Genomic DNA, 25,220 nt, shown 5'->3' with positions numbered 1-25,220 from the left:
GCGTATACTATTGCAGTGGCTAATTTATGATTCCCCCAGTATCGGCATGAAACGGACTGGCGCGCCTGCGTTTCTCCGACCACTCCCCAGTCACCACCCTCAAATGCTGATGTCCCGTCACTCAATCTGCGATGGCTTTCTTTCTGCATGCGTGATCGCAGAGCGAACGCAATGCTGACTTGCACACTGCGATGCATGCGCAGTGCACACCATCAGCCGATCTGCGTACGCTGTTGCAGTTGCGATCTGTAATGAAGCAGGCCGTGTCCAGTGCACTACACTGTCAGACTTATCATACAACATACAACTAATAAATCTTAAATACTGTATCACAATAGCAGAAGGATACAACAACTTATATACAGTATAAGCAATAACTAAAGATAATTCAGGGCCACAAAGGAAAGGAATACCACTGACCTACCTGTAACTGTCACTTTACAGGTTGTGTCTGAAAAATGACAGGAGCTGATTGGTTGGTACTTTATCTCTCTCAACTTTATATCTCTCCAAGGCTTTGTACATCTACCCCTATGGGCTCTAATACTCCACGGGATAGTAGCGCACTTTTTGCCATCGTCCCTTAGAGGTTTTCCTTCTGTAATAAATGTAAATGTGATATTGTTATTTGAGTCTGGATCCGATTCAGACCCACTCGCTAGATGCGTTCGCACGCTGCCAAAGAATGCAAATTCCGCGATCGCACGGCAAGGCATTAGCATGCCCACTATGTCTTGGTGTGTGATCGTGGTGTTTAGACATCCACCAGCCTGTCTTAAGACCCCCACTTTTCCTTAATGATACACGTCATCTCCAGGAAGTGTGTGCAACAATCGGTAACATCGAGTACCATCGGAAGCGTACGCAGCACTTGTTGCTGACCATACTTACTGCAAGCACTGCGAGTGCTCCAATGTGTAATTCAACCATGTGACGTGTACTATGATGCTGCGTCTTAATTATGCAAGCCTCTGAAATGACGCTTAGACACGCCTGCGTTCGCACCACCACTCCCCCGTTTCCATCGGCCAACCTCTGTCACCATCCACAAACGCCTCGTCCTGTCACTCAAGCTAGCGAGGCGTCTGTGTACAAGGGGCGATTGCTTCGCGATCGCAAGGACTGGTTCGCGCATGTGCACTGCGATGCGTACGCATGCGCTGAGTTCAAACATCGGCAGGCTACGTGCGAACGCAGCCTAGCAAACAGGTCTGAATCAGGCCCTCTGTAACGTAGTATGTGCTGCCAGACCGAACCTTGCATTTCCACAAGAGCCCTGGAGAAGAGAGTCAATGGATTTTTTTATCCCTGTTCTAGAGTTTTCAATGCAAAATAAAAACTAAATTAGAACAGAAGTGATAACTAAAGGGTTTGGGGATATATTTTGCTGTAGCTGCGGTAACTCCTCCTGGCCACAAGGAAGCGCTGTAACCGAGCTCCCGCCTTCCTCCAACTCCAATCCTTTAAGTCTATCTCACCAGAAGGGAGGGCTGGAGCTGCTGAAATTATGGCCGAGGGGGGAGCAGAAACAGAGTCAGAAGTCAGGAATAAACTGCAGGTATATGACTGGGCTAAGGGGAAAGGGGCAGTAAGTAAGATCCCGTTATGCATGCAATGCCGGGGAATCTGCCCCCACCTGGTATGGGTAACGCTGTGAGGATCTGCCTGCTTGTATTAGTGGTCACTTATTCCGTGGGGGGGATATGGGAGTAGTAACTGCTACTAACTGTTATACATGGGCGTATGGTGTGCTGCTAATGCTCCAAAGTCCATACACGCAAGTGCTGAATAGATGGAAGTAATGTGTGTGTGTGTGTGTGTGTGTGTGTGTGTGTGTGTGAGGCGCACAAAGCGTTGTACAGCATGTTAGCCTCCTATTTGCAGCAGCTCCCATTAAGTAATAAGAGCTGGCACGTTGCATTTCCCTGGGAAAGTTTGTTGCAGAATTTGTCACTCCTGCCTCGTGCCTGTTGCCATAGCAACACGTCCCCTACCTCCCTCCCATAGCTTCTGTTATGTCTCGGAAGTGGGTTCAGACAGTGGTGCAAGGGTGTGCTGTCCATTCACTTGTATTGGGGGGTGTGTCTGTAGGCAGTAGTGCATCGGTGCACTGTCCATTCACTTGTATTGTTGTCATGTCACGTGTGTGTAGGCAGTAGTGCAAGGGTGTGCTGTCCATTCACTTGTATTGGGGGGTGTGTCTGTAGGCAGTAGTGCATCGGTGCACTGTCCATTCACTTGTATTGTTGTCATGTCACGTGTGTGTAGGCAGTAGTGCAAGGGTGTGCTGTCCATTCACTTGTATTGGGGGGTGTGTCTGTAGGCAGTAGTGCATGGGTGTGCTGTCCATTCACTTGTATTGGTGTGTAGATAACAGTGCATGGGTGTGCTGTCCTTTCATTTCCATTGGTGTCATGTCACTTATGTGTCTGCATGCAGCAGTGCATGGGTGTGCTGTTTATTTACTTTGCATTGTAAACCAACAAAAAAAGTAAATTATACATGCATTGCAGGTTATAATTTTGTATAATAAGCACTGTATCACCACAATAAGATCTGTTGTCCTTTTATCCCATCTCCTTTTAGCCCTCTGTTTGTTTTGTATTTTCTTTGACATGCCCCCATCTACTACTTACTATCCTGTATATTTTGAAATAATTTGGAAAAGAGGGTTTACTGATATGGAATATACAGTGACATATAAGGGAAGTGAGCTTGCTCAGCAAATGGAGGCATTGGCAATAATATGTTTGCTTTCATTTTCTTGTGGGTAACCCTGCCTTATCATCATTTTATATTAATGATCCACGTTTGTAAGTTTTGCTATGCTTTGGTAGAAGTTTATACTGCATTGCATCCACTTCTCAACAAAGATGTTTTGATTTGAAAAATGGTACTGTATAAACCCATCTTTGGGAACCCTTTTATAGATATTGTTGAGAACTTCGTTATTCGTACACCTGTGGGAAGTATGTCCCACAGCATTGGTCACTATTTTGTAATTCTAAATGAAATTTTGCTATATGTTATACACTTAAGGTGGGTACACATTAGACTATATTTCGCCTGATCTAAAGGATCGGGCTGACTTACCGTATCGTCAAAATCGGCTAATATGTGCCCACTATGTCGGGCCATGCGCGCTCCCGTTTGGTCATCAGTCGCACTGTCCGGTCAGCCCTACATGCAGCTCAATCTGACAATGCGACTGACTACCCCATGCAGGGATGTGGCTGGTTCCAACCTATCGGGCGGTTGGGCACCAGACTGTTTAATGTTTACCGGCCATCCGATATGTCAACCCATTGCCGCGCCGTCGTCTGTCGCATCGCTGGGAACACACTGTTTAGTGTGTACCCAGCTTTAGTTTTAGTGGTGACTGTAATGTGCCCATAATGTGCCCATACATTACAAATGTACATTATGCATTTATCAGATTTTATAATTGCATGCGTATTTTATAATGTGTTGGGGTATTATGTGTTCCTGTTAGTGTGGCATTGCATATTATCTAGTGCTGGCAGCTGAGATTGTTATTTACTGTCAGACATGTTATGTCAAACTAGCTGAAGTAGTCGGTGTTGCCTGGGTTTAAATCTTCAAGTTAAGTTTTATTACGTGATGTTGTCCAAATCCATTCAGTGGAAGGCCCAGAGCAAGCTCCATGGGTCAAAGTTATTAACTGTCCATAGGATTTAACACAGCATTTTTTCGCAGGCCCTGACTAGTTGAAAAGTTGAGGAAAATGACATGTAATTTTTGGGGTGATTTCTGTAAAATACAGAATAATGGGTTAAAAGATGTAGGACAGGTATGAGAGTGCTGTGTAGATGGGACGGGTGTTTTTAAGCTTGCAGGTGGGAATTACAGGGGTTTTTAAAAGTGGCTCAAAATTACACAAAAAATTATTTACTGGCATTTATCAGCACCCCAATTTAATCTAGAGCATTTTCTGATGGAATACATTTTAGTATTCAAGCTATGGCAGACAGGGGACAGGGTGTCTGTCAAAAAGGGGCACTTCAGCGTGTCCCCGAAAAAGGGGCGTGGTCACTCAGAGAAGGGTTTGTGCCCTTGAGACGTGTCCCCTTATAACTGTAGGGGACGTGTCCAGCATTCATGAAGATGCTGGGCTGCTCCCAAGCTCTCTCCCTGCAGTGTGAATAGATGCCGCATGCGCACTGCATCTATTCACGTACCGGCACTTCCACAAGACACCCCCCCCCCTCCGCAAGGGTGCATTTCAGCGCTTACAAATCAGGCAGGGCGAGGCACCCCACTAAAACAGCCTAGCGGGAACACTACATTTGCTGTCTATAAATTTTTTCACACTTAGTAAAAAAATTTAAAAACAGCCATTTGACACCTTTTAAGAGCCCAAATACTTTACTTTTGGCCATTAATAGACGGTGTAACAAATGATACACCCTAACAGTCCAGGTTCATATGTGTGTTTGGTATAAAAGATAAACAGGAATTAGATAGACAATGGGCTCGATGCAATTGATCGTGAAGTAAATAGCTATTCAATTCTGCGCGCTGTTAGGTCAGGGAATGCCTGTTCTCCAACCCCTTGTGCCTTAAACAGGGTGATTAGTCGTGAGAACGGGCATTCTCCGACTAAACTTCCCGGCACGATGCTGTTATCCCAGCACTTAGGGCAGAAAACAGCATCGCGTCTGTACTTTTGTTGGATTTCTCCAAGGGTGCGAGAAGAAATTCTTAACAGCGCGCTGAATTGAATAGCGCCGGGAGCTCCCTCACGGCGCGATTTGCTTCGCAATCAATAGAATCGAGCCCAAAGTCTAGATAGACAACAGATGTTAGACAGTCAAAAGGTCAACACAAAAAAGATCCACACACTTTTATTACTTTTATTTCTAACACTAATCTTAACCCTAATCCTCCAACCCTAGCCCTCCCTCCTGGTGTCTAACCCTAACTGTCAGGGTAAGTGCCTAATCCTAACGGTCCCTACTAGTGCCTAACCCCAAATAAAAGTGTGGTCCATATTTTTGTGTCGACCATTTTTATGTTGACATTTGACCACGTCAACCTGTTGACCGCGTAGACCTTTTCTGTGTCGACCTATTGCCTGCTTAACATCTGTTGTCTATCTAGACATTGTCAACCATTTTGCTGTTTGTCTATGGAACAAGGGTTGGCTGGTTTACACCAAATGGTTTAAAAAAAAATATATATATATAATTATTTTTTTTTTATTTTTTTTATTATGCTGTGACAGTAAATCACACACACTACAAAGATATAGACAGGGTGAACCAGATGAGAGGGGCTGAATTTGCCTTGCATAAAGCTAAAGGTGCTTATCCACTAACAGACTGTGAAACTACTGTATGATTATGACATTGTAATCGTGCAGTCTTTTCACAGTCTGTGCTGTGCCTACACTGAACGTTCAGGCATAACGGTGGTCCTTGCCGGCTATCCATTACCCGACTTTGTGAATAATGTGATCAAAACCTCCCGGTTTCGGTCGGCTTGTTCACAAAGTCGGGTAATGGATAGGCCCATTTAGGGTACCTTTTAGGACCAAGTTTAGGAAACCCTGCAATAAACAAAGAGGAAAGCCTTGCTCAGGAGAGCGTACAATAAAGTTTTCTCCCTTCACTTGTGCCACACCTCCAGCATCTATCCGAAACACTTCTTTAAAACCAAAATCAGTGGGTGCCAACATGTCGGGAGATTCAGACTGCACTCTTGAATATTATTAGTAATTTTCTATGGGTTAATACATATATCTCTATACAAGCATTAGGTACATTTTTAGATCACTTTCCCATTTTCACTACAAAGGCTCAGTTTCCTCGATTGCTTGAATCCACAGGTTGTCGGTTCAAGAAATAAGATCTTTGTTATGGAGGGATGATCATGTTGAATCTGATGGATAACCCAAGGGTTGATGGGGCTGTCCTAATTGCATTACTGTCAATCAGAAGCAAATGAAAGATCAGTTTGTATAGAAGTGTGACGCTTCGGATATTTACATCAAAAGCCGTTGGGAGAGAAAGCATTTGGCTGTGCAAGTGATATTTTAGATTCTTTGTAACGTAAAGAAGTAGGGTGGATGTAAGAACCAAATGGTTACTAAATCTTTTGGTGATAACTGTTGTATGTGGCTCAGAGTTGCGAGTGTGAGTTATTAGTCCAGGCCATCTGAAGAGACAAAAATCAAGGCGTTTTCTCTGGAGGCCTAAATGATTGTCAAGTCACCATTCAACCACTCTCTTTAACTGTCAAGCTTTGTAACAACTTAAGACATTGGACTTCACAACTCAGCGGTTAAGTAGAATAGCATACTATTTGCAAATACAGCGACTGTTCTTGTTGGCCTATTCCTACTTGACATATGTCTGGTAACCCATGCACTGGAAGGTTTTGTCTCTACACAACAAAGTATCACCCACTTTGGTAGAGGACAACGTTTTAGTGTTACTGTAACTTACAGAGATGCCTTTTTTCCCCTACAGGAACTAGTAGACAAGCTTTATAATTTCCGGGACCACTATTTTGAGAACCACAGTGTGGAGGATGCAATCCGTAAACAATATGATGTGAAACAAGAAATGGAGCAAACCATTTTTCTGATAGAGGAGGTTGATGGTAATGTAGACCAGCATTTATACTTGCTGTAATAGATGTCTTTGTCACTAATAAGAAAATGGTACAAATGATCTGTTCTTTGTTATTATGGTGTAGATGTCTGGAAGAACAAGGCTTTTTTCTTAATGCTGAAAGGAAAGGCTCTAAATGTGACCCCAAACTATTGCTCAGAAGCTGAGGAGGTCCTCTCTAAGGCAGTTAAACTAGAACCAGGGCTGGTAGACGCTTGGAATCAGCTTGGAGAGGTGTATTGGAAGAAAATGGATGTAGCATCTGCCAAAACATGCTTTTTGGGAGCTCTGAATCATGTAAGGATCCATCTGTAACATGTATAGTTTTCCATGCAGTTATATCATTCTAGTGGGGACCATGTGGTTCTGTCAGTCTGTTACATTGTAGTGCTTTTATGTCTCCCCACCCCACTAAATAGATGTAAGTGCACATATTGTATTTTTATTTTATAGTGTAAAAACAAGGTCTCATTACGTAACCTCTCAATGGTGATGAGGCAGCAGCGCTCACAAGATGCTGATGAGAATTCTCGGAACATCATGGATAGTGTGAAACAAGCCAAACAAGCTGTTCAGATGGACACTAGAGATGGGACCTCCTGGTGTAAGTGGGATACATGCATATAGAACCCAGTTCTATAGAGCCCTATCTACCCAAAGCAAAATGTTTTCTTTGGGTGAAATTAAAAGAAACTCATGTGCTCTGGAGACAGCCAGGTAGAATGGGTCTCTTGTGCCTGTAATTACATTTCAGATTTGTGCCTTTTCAGTTCTTCTTACTTATGAACCATAATGCAGGGGTGTTTTTAAGACTGGAGACAGCCAGTGTGCTTACTTTCCATGGTCACCTCCCTATGAAAAAATGGCTTTGGGGCATTATATAAGACTCTGGTACTGTCATAGTTTTCTGCACACTCTCAGTATTTCTGCCACTGCACCATATTTCTGAAGAAATAACCAGGGTAGATAAGTAGATGCAATGAGTGTGCGGTGTGAGCACCCCTTGACACCGCACACTCTTCACCAGCAATATGTTTACTTTGGTGGATATGTATATGCATTATTTTGCCGGCAGTCGAAATACCACTGCCGCCCTGATGGAAATCAGGATACCGGCGTCTTCTTCCTTACCGCTGGAATCCCAAACGTCCAGACGGCGGGTATGTACAAAGGGTAGCCGGGGATGGGGTGGTTAGGATTAGGCGGCACCCCCCACCCCCCTGGGAGACTTCGGTTTAGGGTGCTGGAAGGGGGGGGTTAGGGTTAGGCACCACTGGGGGGCATTAGGTTTAGGCAACCCACGGGAAGGTTAGGTTTAGACACCACTAAGGATGGGGTGGGGGCAGGTTAGGGTTGGATTACTTACCTAGTCGTGTCGGGATCTCCTGCTGTCGGGCATCCGGAGGTGGTATTTGAACCGGCGGCTAAAGAGTAGTCTGTATTTCAATACCATTCTGTTTTAGCAGGGCGCCCTGCCCGATTTTAAAGTGGGGAAAATCTGCAGTTTCTGAGAGCCGTCGGGTGAATAGATTCCGACATCTTTTCACAGTATGGGAAGAGCTTGGGGGAAGCCCAGCACTTATGCCAGTGCTGGGCACGTCCCCAACAGTGACAAGTTGGGAACCACCCCATCCTCAGTAGGCCACGCCCACTTTTCAGGGGCATTAAATCCCTGGCTACACCTCAACACCCTGCCCCGCCCTCGGTTTGTCTGTGTGTGTGTGGTCGGTATCTCTGCTCCAGAATCCCGACTGCTGACATCCCGACGGTAAGTATTAGGGTTAAGCCTAATGCTGTTGGATTCTGACTGTTGGGATCACATACCCAATATATATTATAGGTTTTTTTGTATATGGGTGTGTCCTGACGAAAGGGCTTATGCCCTGAAATGTTGATCTCATACCCTTGCTAACAACACACTGAGATGTAAGTTCTCGTACCACCATCCAAATTTTTGGACTTTCTCCAGGGCCAACTTTTTCCATTTTATTCCATTGCTTTGTTCTATTATTGTCCCATCTGAAAAGCTCTGATCTCCTTCTCCCTGCATAACCATCTGTAATTTTAAGCATACAATTATTTTAAGTCCTATTTTCTGAATCAAAAATGGGTACGGACTCATTGCAGAGAGAACCCAAGTGTCCTACACTTATTATTATTATTATTATTATTATTATTATTATTATTATTATTATGGTAATGCCTAAATCCCCTTCACGGAGACGACCCTGACTTCAGCAGCCAGTGTCCAGCGTCATACCCTACCATCCAAGTTGGCATAGAGGGGGAATATAACCTTGTGGCGAGCGTACAACTTTCTTCTTTTAGGTCGGGACAACTTTCAGCACTTAAAGTACACAAGTACCATTTAAAACATTCATTGGGATCTCTCTGCATTGAGTCCGTAAAGTACACAAGTACCCAAAAATGTTTATTGATCTTTTTAATCTCTAAGTTTTCACCTAATCCGTTGTTTGATTCTTTCAATTATTTTGATTGTATTGTCATGTCTTGTGATTTACATTGACAGATATCCTTGGCAATGCGTATCTCTCGCTGTTCTTCTGCACTGGACAGAATCCTAAAATTTCCCAGCAGGCTCTGAATGCATACCTGCAGGCGGTGAGTGCACCCATATCTTGTACTTGCTTATACACCACCCTCCTTTTAAGTTACTTACATTATTTTAAGAAACTAAAAATAATGACTCTACACAACCTCATGATCTAAACCGAGACCCATCAGGTTTCTTATTAGAATATGTTGGCTACATTAGCTCAACTTTCAGTTATTGGGAATGTTTACTATAGTCCTCCATTTACATACAGCTCCTTATTCAAATGTCTTCACTGAATACATGTACAACTACAGACCCATTTTGAAATCTTTATTTATTGTTAAATAAGCAAACCAGTTGGTAGAGTTTCTAAAACAGACAAGTGGTGATGTTGCCCATAGCAACCAATAAGATACTAGCTATCATTTCTCTATTGCACTAGAAAATAATACACAGAATCTGATTTGGATGATATAGGCAACACCACTACTTATCTGTTTGTAGAAACAGAAGCTTTAGTAAATATATCACCAGGTCAGAACTTTATATCGGTATGCGTACGGCATCTCTGCACTCTGGATGCCGACACTTGCCTTACCGGCGCCAGAATACCGACACCAGTCAGAATCCCAGGGCCGGCATCCCGACCACCGGGATGCCAAAGGTAAGTAACGGGGGGAGGGTTGGAATTAGGATTAGGCACTAGGGTGAGGGTTAGGGTGTGGGGAGGGTGAGGGTTAGGCACTTTGGGGCGGTTAGTTTCAGGCACGAGGGAGGGTTAGGGTCGGGAGAGGGGGAGGTTTAGCATACCAACCACCAAGTGTCAGTATGTTAACCCTGTCTTCATCCAGGCATTGGGATTCTGACCGCCTGGATCCCTTCTGTCGGTATTACATACAGATTCTCTTTTATACCATAGCATCTAGTGCTGCCAGACCTTCATACTGTAGGATCTAATACCACATTTTCAAACCATAGCATCTAGTACACATTACCGCCAGACCTTATATCACAGCATCTACAACTCATTACAGGGAGTTTGGTCGACAGTTGAATTTGTCATATCGTTTCTACTGTAAAATTATTTTTGGTCTGGATAGTTGGTTCGAAGGGATGCCGGGTGCTGAGCACTGACAACCGCCGGGGGGGAGGGTTAGGCTTAGGGCTCCCGGTGGGGACTTAGGGTTAGGCTAGGGGGAGGGAGGGTTAGGTACCCCTAGAGGAAGGTTAGGGTTAGGCACCCTGCCGGGGGACTTATGGTTTAGGCGGCGGGGAAAGGGGGGGTACTTAGGTTTAGGCACTTAGAGGGGCGATTAGGGTTAGGCACCCTAAAGGAGGGTTAAGGGGTAGAGTTAGGTTGTTTATACTTACCTTCTAGACGATCGGGATTTCCTTCCATGTCGGGCTGGCGCTGCCGGGATTTGAACATACCGAATCCCTACAGGACTATGCGTAGTGAAGGGGTGGTACGGGGGACACGGATGAGGAGTCATAGCACATTATTTCTCTGTCCCCTACTCCTCTGGGCCCGGTGGTGTCTGAACTCAGTATATTTTTCTCACTGCTTGCTGTCTATTAATCACTACATGCTTCAGGAACAGTAGAAGTAAAGGCTACCCATAGTCCACCTAATATTTATTTGCAAATCGTGTTTTTTTCCCAAGCCACACTCTGGAACTCTGCACCGTACCCAAACCCTTCTCCTCTTGTATGGTGAAATTGTTTGAAAACACTCCTGTCCCCGAGCATTTGGTACCCATGTCCTCACACCACACTGTATATTATTTAATGACTAGTTATCTGTTTAATATACATTCTTTGTCTGAGTATTTTCATTACATATATTCACCACATATGCAATCTTAAATACTTTATCTTATCATAGGAGAGAGTTGACAAGACTGCCTCCAGTAATCCAGATCTGCACCTCAACCGAGCAACTGTAAGAGGTTAAGTGATGAAGATGATAATCTGAAGTGGTTAAACTTTGCTTTGTATTATAATATGGACTGGTTTCTATACAGCAACCTCTAGAACAGCTGGCTAGCTGATGGTGTTTTGTAGTTAATTCATGTAGAGTTTATTAAACAATACTGCCTCTGAATGTTTAGTGATTTCATGTTCGGAAAATACCAGAGCATAACCCTGCACTGTGTTGTCTTTTTATACTTACCTGTGCTGAGGCAGTCTGCACTGCATGGTTGTAGGGGGAAATTCACTTGTTATGCAGAAGCCTTATTGGGTCTGGCCTTTGCTATTTTGATGGAGTGGGGTACACATTGGACCTTTTACATCCTTTCCTTCATCAGCCTAAGCCAGGTGCCTTGTTTAACTCACCCCAAATGTTTCCAAGAGGCTAGAGATGATTCAGTCTTCACACTCACTCACTAGAGCAATAGCAGCCAGCAAGGCTATAGGATAGTGTTTCAGATAAGTTGGCAGAATCCTCAAAGGGAGTTTGGTCCTCTAGCTGGACCGTTTTATATAGATTGGGGTTTTGGCTCCTCCTGGGTGGAGGCGCTCTCAACTGCAGAGGTTTGGGCCCTTGTGGGAGGTGAGACAATGCATTTCAGCAGACCAGGCCTGCAAAGTGAGTCCTACTACATATTTAAGGTGACTATTCTTACCACTGCAGACCATTTCTTGTAGAAATGTCTTCCAATCAGGATTCCCCTCCCATAGAATACACTGGGGTATCCAAGATGCTAAATTTTGTATATGACACACATCCATTTTTTTTGTGAGATTGTTAGAAGATTCAGAGCAAATAATTTGGGTATACACTCTGCTTATCCTAATGTTTGCTGAGCTAGTGGTAAACTGAGGAGAAGCAGGGGGATGTAGCAAGCAAGTCGTGTTTTTCCCAGTGGTATAACAAAGCCCAACCTCTAGATTTGCTTAAAGTGAGTTAAAAAAAACTATTTTGCCTTCTATATAGGCAGTAAGTTGCCCAATTTAACATAGTTTATTTTGTTTTTAAAATATTGTCCATATGGTGACGTGTAGGAGTTCATCACTCTTTACTGTTGCGTAGTATAGTAAACTATGCTTTGTTTGTATCTCAATGGGCTTGATCTAGTAAAGATTAAGGGTTTGGGGCAGAGTTTAACGTATGCCTGTGCGCTTAGCATAGGGTGTGTGTGTATTCGCACTGCACTTGCTCAGAAAATTACGCAAATATGAGCCCATGCTGACCATCAAGTAGACACACATATGCCTGTTAGTACCTAGGACATGTGCCAGTACACAATGATGATAAGCGCATATACTGGAGATACATACAGCTCAGCATGTGTGGGGATAGATGGTATTTCTTCTTCAGGGTCCATAGATCCACAGGGATACCATGGGATGTGTGTGGTTGGAGTGATCAGTCAAACAGTCAAAGCTTTAGCTCCCAGGATGCATCGGTACTTCTCCACATATACGCTGCCCCCAGCCACAGGTAGACCGTTTTACGTTTGCCGGCAGGGCAGGTCGCACCTTTTAGACAGGGGGACTGCAGTTAGCAGTCCACCTGTTAGCTCCTTGTCTCAGGTTATGACACAGTTAGTTGACCGCTTATCAGCCCCCGTGTTGCCTCCCACCATGGGGTACCGACAGCAGTTACAGCCTGCTATGTGTGTTCTCCTCATACATCCCTCTTGGATGGATGGTTATGCCCACTCAGTTCAGAATATGCGAACGTCTGCTGCCTTTTAGCAGATGTTACAGGAAAGCAGACAGTTAGCCAGCAAACCACATAGGCGGACAGTATCATCCTCCCAGTCCATCCTGCTTTCGGATTCTGACTTCTCTAGTGAGGGCGGTTAAATCAATCTTGAATATAGAGGATGAGGAACCGGCCCCTAAGCCTAAAACCCTGGTGTTTAAATGCCAAAAGGTGGTTAAGGCTGAATTCCCTCAATTGGACCAGCTCACTGAGCTCATGTGGGAGCCATGGAGTACTCCTGACAAACCGTTCCAGATTCCAAAGACTACTGTCTTTTTACCCTCTCCCACCTGCTATTAAGTGGGAAGTCCCTCCTAGTGTTGATTCTCACATGGCACGCTTAGTCAGAAGCTCTACGCTGCCTTTACCGTCCACATCCTCCCGTAAAGATACCACGCATAGGAAACCGGAAGCTTGTCTCAAGTCTGTTTTCTCACTTTCTGGCGCTGTTGCTCAGCCGGCTATGGCCGCAGGCCTGGGTAGCTAAGGCTATCAAAGGATGGATGGATGCGCTTGAAGACAGCCTGCCATCAGACACTACCAGGGAGCAACTGGCCTACATCTCCCATATCCAGGAAACGGCTGGGAGAAGCTGCATTGGATACTGGACTCCTTGCTTCTAAGGCATCTGCGACCTCCGGGTCCTTTGGCTGCGATCCTGGAAAGCAGGCACTGAACACAAGAAGGCCCTTGAATCCTTACCCTTCTCTGGAGACTTGCTGTCGGCACAGAGTTTTGACAAAATCGTGGCTACCTCTAAATCTGCTTTTTTGCCATCTGCAGCTGCCCCTAGGCCTAAAACATCCTTCTTTAGGTCTTTTCGTCCCCAAACTAAGGCAAAATGACAGTCTTTTCCCAGGCAGCCTAGTTCTCACAAAAGCCAAGCCGCGATCCAAGCAGCCTTGGGCGGCCAGACGTCCGGCTTCCAAGCCTGACTACAAACCCTCCGTCCGGTTGGATGGGCCTCTTCCTGGGGAACCCCAGGGTGGGAGACCGACTTCTGTGGTTCGCCGACTCATGGCGTCAAACAAGCACGGACGCCTGGGTCCGGGAAGTGGTCTCTCACGGGTACACCCTCACCTTTTTGAGGTGTCCTCCCCAGCAATTTGTTTGTACAAGTCCTCCATCAGACCCCATCAGGGCCCGGGCACTCCAAGAAGCCATTCACTCATCGGTATGTTCAGGTATGATAATACCGGTTCATCAGGGAATTGATTTTTTTTTTTCCCCCCTCTATTTGTTTCAGAAACCAAACTGGTCTTATCGGCCTATTCTGAATCTCGATCTCTCAACAGGTATATCCGAGTGCCCAGGTTTCGCATGGAAACTCTACGATCAATTCTCCTGGCAATGGAACCTGGGGATTTTATGGCTTCTCTGGACATTCAGGATGCATACTTGCATGTGCCTAATAACTCCAACCCACCAATTGTTCCTACGGTTTGCTGTACTGCAGCAACATTACCAGTTTCAGGTGCTGCCCTTTGGTCTGTCAACGGCCCCTCTGGTCTTTACCAAAATAGTGGCAGTTAAGGCGGCCCACCTCAGGTGCCAGGGAGTCAGAATCCTGCCATACCTAGACGACCTCTTAATCTTGGCAGATTCACCGGCTGTTTTACAACGTCATCTCCAGCTGACTATCGCCTGCCTACAAGCACACTGCTAGCTCGTCAATTGGGAAAAAGTCCTTCCTCTGTCAGACACAGCGGATGGTACATCTGGGTGCACTCCTGAATTCTCAATTGCAAAGGATCTTTCTGCAAGCAGACAAGATTACGGTACTACACTTGTGTGTGTGCAAATTGCTCTGCAATCGAAGAGTATTCATTTACTCAGCAATGCAGGTGTTTGGGTCCATGGTATCCATTTTCGATATGGTGGAATACTCCCAGTTCCACTCCAGGCCACTTCAACAACTGATTCTCTCCCAGTGGAACTGGCATCATCTGATCTGGTCCCAGACGATCCTCCTCCCTCCGTAGGTCCGGCTTTCCCCCTCATGGTGGCTGCAGACGTCTCATCTGAACAAGGGTTGCCCCTTCTGGAACCCAAATTGGAAGCTCCTCTCTACGGATGCCAGTCTTCGCGGATTGGGCGCAGTAACCGGTCATCATAGCTTTCAGGGACGGTGGACGACCCAGGAAAGTTGCCTGCCCATAAACATCCTGGAGCTTCGAGCAGCATACAGAGCGCTCATTCTGGCGCAAGATCTCCTCCGGGGCAGGCCGATCCAAATCCAGTATGACAACGTGACTGCAGTAGCCTACCTCAACCATCAGGGAGGCACGTAAAGTCGTGCAACCATGCGGGAAGTAGCACACCTTCTGGTCTGGGCCGAACATCATCTCTCGACACTGTTCGTTCCCGGAGTCCTCAATTGGGAAGCAGACTTCCTAAGCCATCAGTATGTACACGTGGAGAATGGGCTCACCTCCCAGATGTCTTTCAACTCCTGGTGGACAAATGGGGCCTCCCAGACGTAGACCTAATGGCCTCACGTCACAACCAGGTTCTACGCCTTTGACACCTTTGCCTCTCAGGGTTCTTCCTTTGGGCGCGGGATTCTCCTTTCTGCTCAGGAGCGTCCCCACCCTTAGGGGAAACTGCTTTAAGACATCCCCATGGTATCCTTATGGATCCCTATGGACCCTGAAGAAGAAATTAAGATTTATTGGAGACTTACCTTTTGTTAACTCTCTTTCTTCGAAGTCCACAGGGTGCCCACTCTGATGCACCTGGCTTCATTGAGTATATTTCTCTTGGTCACTGACTCTCTCATCTTCTGTGAGTGTTTCTTGTGTATATTGTTCTTCCTTCTCTCTCCTGCTCCTGCCTTGGGCTTGTTCACAAGATTCTGTGGATGGGGGTGGGGTATATGTGGAGGCAGACTGGTGCATTCTGGGAGCTAAAGCTTTGACTGTTTGGTGTCCGGATCACTCCAACCACACACCCCATGGTATCCCTGTGGACCCTATGGACTTTGAATAAATAGTTAACTAAGGTAAGCTTACCATAACACTTAATTTTTCCATTCCAGTTTGTATCCACTGTTGTATTATTTATTACGCCACGTTATATAAAATATCTCTTAGCAGCTTGAAATTTCATGCCCTGTAGAAGCCTATATAGCCTCATGTGGTGGATATTCTTGGTTACTTTTCATCTATGTATATTGCATAGTAGCGAGTACAGTCTCCCATATTGGATGTTTTTACAGCATAGTGGAGTGAGGATTAGATCGTTGCTTCATGTTTGACATGGTTCTCTTCTGCCAGCTGTGTAAGTATGAGGAGAACTATCAGGGGGCGCTGGATGGTTTCTCTCGAGCTGCTGCCTTGGAACCTTCTTGGACGGAGCCTGTAATGAGGGAGGAACAGCTACTCGATTACCTGGGCAGACTGTTTGGCCTGCTGAACAACAAGGTATTACTCCACCCTGATTCCTAGAACATGCTTTTCTTCTTAATTAGCTGCTTCTGTAATTGTCATTGGGCTATTTGCTTTGCAGCCAAGTACCCATGTATCTGGTGATTACCTACATTATTAGTGTATGGTGAATGCAAAGCTTTGGGAATTAAGCGTGCAAAATAAACATGTCACTGTGTTCATTTGCACCTCTGTAAAAGCCATGGAAAACAAGAAGACCACACAACATTCTCTTTGCTTCAGTTATAAAATCAACATCTAGGAATAGTAGCCAGCATTAGGAAGGGGAATTCCCATCTCAGTAGCAGCAATATCCCGCAGGGAGCAAGCCGTTTCATACAATCCGGGCACATGCACCCACAAGATATCCACGTAAAGGGTCCCCCCTACCCTGTATTCATGTTATTTAATCTCAGAGTGGCAATTATAACAATAAGAAATTCAGTGCTTAGACCAGTCTGCATAGGAATAGGAGGATCAGTGATTTACTATGCTGAGCTAATTTTGCAGCCTTTACCACTTATTCACTATGCAGCCTGGACAGATCCATGTATGTGGTGTCCTAGTTTTTATTTTTGTAGTTTTTCCTATGCTTGTTAATGCCTTATTAACCCCTTCTTGGCGTTAGTTTTTACCATGATGGCTGTAACAATGTGTGTGTTTAGTTTTCGTCTAACCAGCAAGACATCGCCGGTGACGGGACCCGGCGTGCGGAAAGTGCATACACACTTGCCGATGCCGGGTCCAACGTTAGAGAAGGACTTGTCATGCTGCATTCTGCAGCATAACGTAGTTAGCGACATCACATCAGCCCTGTCACTGACGGCCCGCTAGATGATGTAGACGATATGTCGCTCCGATCGCACAACCTATTTTAGGTACATACTAGACTCTAGCGTGTACCTAACATATGTTGTGTTGTGCGATCGGAGTGACATATCGGCTACATCATCTAGTGTGTACACGTCCACCCACCTCCTCCTCCAAAACCCCCGTTGGACCCAGCTTTGGCAAATGTGTATGCACGTGCCGCATGCCGGGTCCCGTCACTGCCAATATCTTGCTGGGTACACATCGTCTAATGTGTACCCAGCTTAAGGTCATATTGAGAAAACCTTTTATTTTTTGTTTTAAAAATTATATGGATTTGTAACGATACATTATGGCGCTTGATGCTCTTTGACATGACCGTTATTTTTGCCTTTCCTTTTAAATTTACGCAGGGAAAAATACGTGGTAAACGACTGCAGAACATGCTGAGCAGTTTAAGCCCAGTGCTTCTAGGTCACTATGGAAGTTCTGGGGGACTACAGCTAAAGCCACTCATTACTCTACAACCAGGGAAGAATGCTGGCTGTGTGGTGCTTGGGAGGGTTGTATTCAGCCTAATGCCTGAGGAACGAGTTCCTTTGTGAGTAAGCTCCCCTATATGTACACATCTTATGCTTTTTTTTTTTTATCTCGTATGTGTTATATCATATTATTAAGAATCATTATTCTTAGGCATTCCAGTATTTCTGTAATTCTTCAGTGGATTAACATATGATTTCAGTTTTAACATGACTACAGCAAACAGGCCTGGGGATGCCAATTTTATATTGCTACTGTTTTTAATGATGTACATTTCACATTCTGTTGTTGTTTAAAAAATGTTCACTTATGCGGCCAGTGTTCAGCTGTGATTTAGAATGCCCCTTCTGGTTTGGGCCACATGTGTATGACTGGGTGCTGGGTACCTTCAGTTCTACTGACTGCATGCTGTCTCTCTACTCGCATCAATTGTTTCCACCAAAATGTGTCCATAACCAGTGCTTCACTGCTCATAATCATTTTGTGTTTTTGTTTTTCTAGCACATTTGGACTTGTTGATTCAGATGGGACTTGTTACGCTATAATGGTTTACAACATGGTGGAAAGCTGGGGAGTTCTCATAGCAGATTCCGTTACCATTCCTGAGCCCCACCTGAAACAGCACAATATACAGCACAAAGGCCAGGTGAGGCTTGACTCAAGTGACCACACTTTTGCTTTAAAGGGACAGTATAGCTGGCTGCTCATACTGAAAGCAATGTAATGCTATAATCAGGCACCAATACTATAGAACTAGTGCTTGCACTGCTGTTTCTCTCGCTTGTAGCATAACATTTTTTTCTTTAGGATCCATAGGGCTCAACAGGGAGACATTGGGTGTAGGTGGGACCTGGAGGATCGGACACCAACAGCAAAGCTTTCCAATCCCAGGATGCTCCGGTCCTTCTCCCTATACCCCGCCCACAGCCTGAGGGCACTACAGTTTCGTTGGTGTCCGGCAGGAGCTGGATCACCATTATAACGGGGTTGTATTAAGCAGCCCAAACTTTTATTTTATGATTTAATTTATTTTCTATTTTTACTATAACGGGCAAGCAGCACCAGACTGTCCTCCAGACATCTGTGCTGCCACCCCATCACCCTTCCGCGGCGCAGTGACACCAAGCCTGTGCTAGGGATTCTCAGCGGGGCTCTGCGGGGGATCAGCTAGCAGGCTCCTCGGACCCCAGACTGCAGCCCGGAATTCAGGGGACAGGTAAGGCAGAACCCCGTTTGCGGGGACCCACATTGTTGCGCAGTCTTTCTTCCGGTCTCAGGAGACAGACCGGAGGCGCTGATATGGACACTAGTGCGCCCACGACTCCACTAGACCGCCAGGGCATATAATACACTGGTGGTTAACATCAGAAAGGGGAGAAGGCGCTCTCCCTACAGCCCCTCCCTCAGTCCAGGGTTCCATTTCTCTGGGGTTCCCTGGGTTGCTCCTCCCTCACCCTCCACCCCCTCAGACGCGCGGCACCCATTTTGTGCAAGCAAGGGTCCAGGAACGCTGGGTCCAGTCTGTATACCTCTCCCACGGGCCAGGTCGTACAGCGCTCTATCCTACCAGCCGTTCGTATGGAAACCCTCGTTCCATTATCCTAGCTATGGAACTTGGGGATTTTATGTTATCTCTAGACATTCAGAATGCCTACCTACATATACCTATAGTGCCTTCTCATCAACAATATCTCCGGTTTTCTATACTACAGCAACATTACCAATTTCGGCCCCCCGGGTCTTTACCAAGATCGTGGCAGTTATGGTGGCCTTTTAGTCATCAAGGGATCAGACTGCTCCCAGATCTCTTGCTGTTGGCCATCTCCCCAGAGACTCTTCACCGCCATCTACAATCAACATCCTTGAACTTCGAGCCATCTACAGAGCTCTCACTCTGGCTCAGAATATTTTGAAAACCAGGCCAGTACAAGTACAATCCGACAACGTCACGGCTGTGGCCTACCTCAATCACCAAGGGGGCACTGGAAGTTGGTCAGCAATGACAGAAGTGTCCCGCATTCTCGAACGCAATCTCCTATCCATCTTCGCAGTGGTCATCCCGGGGATTCTCAATTATGAAGCGGATTTCCTCAGCTGTCACGATGTGCATGAAGGAGAATGGTCTCTACATCCAGAAGTCTTTCAGTTTCTAGTGGACAAATGGGGTCTTCCGGAAGTGGATCTCATGGCCTCAAGACACAACAATATACTTCCAATTTATGGAGCCAGAACACAGGACCCCGACGCGGCATTCATTAGATACATTGTCGGTGAAATGGAACTTCCATTTGGCATATCTCATTCCTCCAATATCCCTACTTCCTTAAGTTCTTCGAAAGTTCAGACAGGAGGGGGGCACAGTCCTGTTCATTGCTCCAGCTTGGCCCAGACATCATTGGTACTTCAATCCTCAAAGGCTCTCCATAGATGTTCCTCTTCAACTTCCCCTACGTGTAGACCTGTTGTCTCGGGGTCCATGTCTACATCCGGATCTAGCCAGTCTGTCTTTTAACGGCTTGGCTCTTGAGACATCCCTCCTAATGGCTAAGGGTTTTTCCAACTCTGTGGTCCAGACCATGCTCCAAGCACGTAAACCGGCCTCAGTCAGTATTTACCACTGAATATAGCATACATATTTCCAGTGGTGTGCTCCAAGAAACTATGACCTGCAAGTCTTTAAGGTTTCTCTAATTCTTGCCTTTCTTCAGGCTGGACTGGATCTAGGCCTCCGCCTAGCATCTCTGAAAGTGCAGGTCTCAGCTTTGTCTATCTGGTTTCAGCGCAGAATTGCTACTATACTGGATGTTCATGCAAGGTGTTCTATGTATACAACCTCCCTTTGTCCCTTCTGTGGCTCCACGGGACTTGTCAGTGGTGCTCCAAGCGCTTCAGGAACCTCCCATTCGAACACCTGGAATCAGTGGATGTCAAGTGGCTCACTGCGAAGACTGTTTCTTCCGGCTATAGCATCTGCCCGTAGGGTATCGGATTTAGCGGCGCTTTCATGTCGCTCCCCATTTTTAATATTTAATCAGGACAGGACTGTTCTTCGTATACACCAAGGTTTTTTTTCCCAAGGTGGTATTCTCTTCCACCTGAATGAGGAAATTGTGGTTCCGGCATTTAATTCACCAGACCTCTCGGCAGGTGAGACCTCGTTGGATGTGGTCACTGCTCAGATCTACGTGGACCGCACTACTTCCATCGGGAAATCTGACACCCTCTTTGTCATATATGAATTCCACAAGAAGGGATGGCCAGCTAACAAACAGGCTCTAGCCAAATGGATTCACATGACTATTTCACAGGCTTACACGCAGACTGGCCTTCCTGTGCCAGATTCAGTATCTGCTCATTCTACTCTGTGGGTCCCTCATGGGCAGCCGGCGTGGCGCCTCAGCTGAACAGCTATGCAAGGCAGCCATCTGGTTTTCTGTCCACACCTTTCTTAGGTTTTATGCCTTTGATACATTTGCCTCTCAGGATGCTTCCTTCGGGTGTAGGGTTCTCCTATCAGCTCAGGAGCGTTCCTGCCCTTGAACAACTGCTTTGGGACATCCCCAATGTCTTCCTGTGGAGCCTTATGGATGCCTTGGGCTTTAACAAAACTGAAGTGCCCTCAGGCTGTGGGCGGGGTATAGAGGGAAGGACCGGAGCATCCTGGGATTGAAAAGCTTTACTGTTGGTGTCCGGTCCTCCAGGTCCCACCTACACCCAATGTTTCCCTGTGGACCTTATGGACTTCGAAGAAAGAGAGTTAACCAAGGTAAGTTTGTAGGGTTTTTTTGTTATTGTTTTTTATTTTTACCATAACTCTCCTTTTCTGTAAAAGGTTATTCTGATGCAGTAGCACTCGCTTAACGTACTCTCAAGAACATATTGCAGGATTGCCAACATTTAGTCTTGTGAATAGCACTTTTTGTGATATAGTTAGTCCGTATACAAATTACAGTTTTTATTTATTTAATTTTTTTTACTTTTTTTTTTTTTCTTCTTGCTAAAATGTGTTTTTCATTTTTAACAGACATTTGTTTTCCAAAGTATACGTGTGGATACCCCTGTGCGGCTGTTGGTGAATGGGAAGCCACAGGGGCCAAGCACTCAGGCAAGTGCATCAGTGGCTTACAGACCCCAGAGCGAGTAATTGCAGGACAGCAGGATCTGTCCTGGATGCTGTGAAAACAGGGACGAAGTGTCAAAACCGCCGTTTGTCCCTGACATTCTGCGCTGAAAAGACTTACAAACTGCACTAATCTGGTACAATACAGTTAATTTTCTCTGATGCCTTGTAGCTAGCCTATCCAAACGGTAAGGGATAATTCAGCCTAGCTCTCTGTGGCATATGTCCACATTCCTTAAAGCTTCTTGTATGTCCCATGTGCTATTTTTCGCAGTTTCAGATCTTTTTGTTTTATCAGCTGTAGTTGTATTTATAATGCAGATTCAAAATTGTGACTATTTATTTTGCCAGTACTTCTTGTTGCCCTCTTATTTAGAGGAGGATTACAATTTATTTGTTTTTCTTTCTTTTGTATAAAAATAAAAGTACAATTATTTACTAGTTAAGAGAAAATAGTCATCATTTGTGTGGAATTGTATACATGCAGGTCTTTCATATTTGGCTGGCTGTGTGTGTATGTATATGTGTGTGCATGTTGCTTACATACTTTAATCTTAGATGGTAAACCATTTAGGAAACCTTTTGATGATGATTCGTTATATTTGTGGCCTAGCTTTTGATCGCCTTTTGTCGCCATTGGTACCCAGACAGCTAGTGAGCTCTCTGTATCAGTGCAAGACTATATTCAGCAATAGTTTGAGGATGGTTCAATAAGTAAGATGGCAAGACCTCTCACATGTGTAATGTGCTTTATTTCATTCTAATTTCCTAATAGGCCAGAGCAGGTAGACCACTGCTTCCCACATGGCCATTAGACTGCGCCTCATATCAGTTATACTGTCCCAACATCAGGTATAAGATGGCGGGGCTGGCGGAAACCTGGTCAAACATTGAGGTGTGTAGTGTGATCAGATTTCTGCATCTAAAGCGCACAGCAGCAACTGAAATTCATCTCCTACTTGTCAAGGTGTACGGTGATGAGATCATGTCACGGAAACCGGTTTGGTGCGCTGCCTAAGATAACGGCAGGACAGACGTTCACGATGAACGGCAATCTGTCTGGCTAAGCACGTCCACCACAGATGACGATTTGTACCCTTATATACCCTTTATTTAGAACTAAAGGTGCGTACACACACCGATTTTTTTTTTAATTTTAATTATTTAAACGATTTAACTATAACGACGTCGTTCTCGTTAAATCGCAGGTAAAATCGTTCATCTTTCTAAGGTGAACGACAACCGTTCATGCGTGTTCACGTTTGTAGTTCATCGTCCATTCTGACTGTCCAACAAACTATTTTCGTTCAGAAAATCGTTCATGTTGTACAGAATAAACGATGAACGATTTCCATTCACTGTATGCATGATTAAAAAAATCGTTCATCGTTCATGAAAATCGTTCAGTAATTCAGTAACCAACTATTTTTATAAACTATTTTCGTTCACTTCTGAACGAAAATCGTTAACTAAAATCATTGGTTACTACCATCTTTGTGTGTGTGTGTGTGTGTGTGTGTGTGTGTGTGTATGCAGCTTAAGAAGTCTGAGAAAATATCTCTCTTACTTCCTACATCCCCACAATTGTCAGAATTGGTAGCTGACCCATGGCTTAATCCTGTTAAGAATTTAGATTTCACGCAGGTTTTCTTCAATTTATCTTATTCCAGACACCAAAATAACTTACAGGGAACATTCACAAAGGGTGGATGTTTCTGTAGCTTGTTTATTTAAGGCCACAGCGTTCCCTAGTCTCTCTTAAGGAAAGATTGTATTGGAAGTGTAAAAGCATATTGAAATCTATTTATATTGCTGTAGGGTCAGCTTTAAGAACCAGTATTGCTTCAGCTTGGGTGCTAAGGCAATGGCAAAGTGGTCTGACTTTTTTGATAGAGGGAATCCAGGCAGACAGCTCTAATGGGTAAATTTACTAAAGGTCGAATATAATAGATGAAAAATCGATTTAAGTTGAACGACATCAATGTTGTGTTTCGGGGGCTAAATCACACATTTACTAACATTCATTTTTTAGATAAATTTTTAAGTGTTCGGAAACGTGATTTAGTATCTGAAACACAAACTCAATGCTGATCGATCATTTTTTAATCGATTTAATATTGACTTTTAGAAAATTTACCCCTGTCTTAGTAGTTATCCCATTGCAGACTATTTGCGAAAAGACGCTTTGGATGCATCTTCAGTTCAGGCGAAGTCGTCTGGGTTAGCAGTTGTGGCTAGACACGTTCTATGGTCAAAATCACAGAATGCGGTTTCAGAGACAAAGACCTATTTTTAGAAGGTTTATCTTCTGAGGGACAGTTCCTGGTTCAGAACCAGATAAAGTTAATTTTTGTGGCCACAGAAGGTAAAAGCTAATTTTTATCATTAGGAAGACCTGCTAAGGGTTGGTCCTTTCGTCCACCTTTTAAGCAGCAGTCAGTCTCATCCTTTCAGGCCAGGGACAATCTCCATTCTTCTGCGGTTAGATAAAAAGGAGACAAGGAAACCGATGCCTAGGTTTTAGGATAAGTCATCATGACTGGATTGGCATAAACCAAGAAGTCTGTGCTGGGTGCCCATCTACTGTCATTCAGGGACCAGTGGAGAAGGTCCTCTTCAGACAGATGAATGGCAGGTGTATTAAGCTGCATACACACTTAATGCTATTCTCCATGAGCGATATCGTTAAGAGTTTACCTTGAACTACCGGACTCAATGTCGTTCCCGACATTGAGCATACACACTGAACAAGGAATCAACAAATTTTTCTAAAATCTAGGAGCCAGCTTAAAAAAATGTAGGAGTCAGACCATCGACCCTACCAAAACATGAAACCTTGTATACACTACCACACAAGTACCTTCAATGCCCCTCAGACCTCCAAACATGCCATTTAACCACTACACATGCCTCTTCAATGCCCATCAAACCCAGTCACATGCCTATCTCTGATGCCCAATATATAGTATGCCACACAGTAGGACCCCCAATTCATAGCAAGCCACACAGCAGGGCCCCCCAACTAATAATACTTTTATAAGAGGAAGACCTTTAAAATAAAATGTCTGCAGTAGATTATTTGATTAAGTAAACTTGAAGCCCAGCAGAGGGGACGGTGGCGTGATGTACTGTAAATGTGCAGATAGAAGCAACGTGTCTTACCTGTATTGGATTGCTGCTGCTGCTCTGATTCTTCATGGGGGTTGCCTGGGACCACTGGTTCTGCCAAAGCTGCTGGGTCCACCGTGGAAGATGAGTCTGGGACCAGAGACAGGCAGGTATGCCAGGACCCAGAGACCTCTGTGCAGGGGATGCCGGGACCCAGAGACCTCTGTGCAGGGGATGCCAGGACCCAGAGACCTCTGTGCAGGGGGTCCAGAACCCAGATCCCTCCGTGCAGGGGATACCAGGACCCAGAGAT

At 45.0% G+C, this 25,220-nt stretch overlaps 1 protein-coding gene across 1 annotated transcript; it reads left to right on the top strand.

Moving 5' to 3' along the window:
* The first annotated feature begins 1,404 nt into the window (after positions 1-1,404).
* On the top strand, positions 1,405-22,240 carry TTC5 (tetratricopeptide repeat domain 5). The gene is made up of 10 exons (XM_088469914.1): positions 1,405-1,558; positions 6,492-6,624; positions 6,721-6,932; positions 7,089-7,239; positions 9,166-9,257; positions 11,078-11,134; positions 16,180-16,326; positions 17,553-17,740; positions 18,181-18,325; positions 21,704-22,240. Exons 1-10 carry the CDS (start codon positions 1,508-1,510, stop codon positions 21,821-21,823), a joined length of 1,296 nt encoding a protein of 431 aa, XP_088326040.1. The 5' UTR covers positions 1,405-1,507; the 3' UTR covers positions 21,824-22,240.
* Positions 22,241-25,220: the final 2,980 nt, after the last annotated feature.

The sequence above is a fragment of the Taudactylus pleione genome, unplaced genomic scaffold, assembly GCF_031769625.1.
Source record: "Taudactylus pleione unplaced genomic scaffold, aTauple2 ptg000095l, whole genome shotgun sequence".
Taxonomy (NCBI): domain Eukaryota; kingdom Metazoa; phylum Chordata; class Amphibia; order Anura; family Myobatrachidae; genus Taudactylus; species Taudactylus pleione.
The sequence above is the reverse complement of the archived record's forward strand: the minus strand, read 5'-3'. Positions and strand labels throughout refer to the sequence as shown.

Coding starts and splice junctions, on each gene's coding strand:
- TTC5 (XM_088469914.1), top strand. CDS start 1,508: ATGGCCGAGGGGGGAGCAGAAACAGAGTCAGAAGTCAGGAATAAACTG. Junction 9,258..11,077: donor TGAATGCATACCTGCAGGCG/GTGAGTGCACCC, acceptor ATCTTATCATAG/GAGAGAGTTGACAAGACTGC. Junction 17,741..18,180: donor CCTGAGGAACGAGTTCCTTT/GTGAGTAAGCTC, acceptor TTGTTTTTCTAG/CACATTTGGACTTGTTGATT.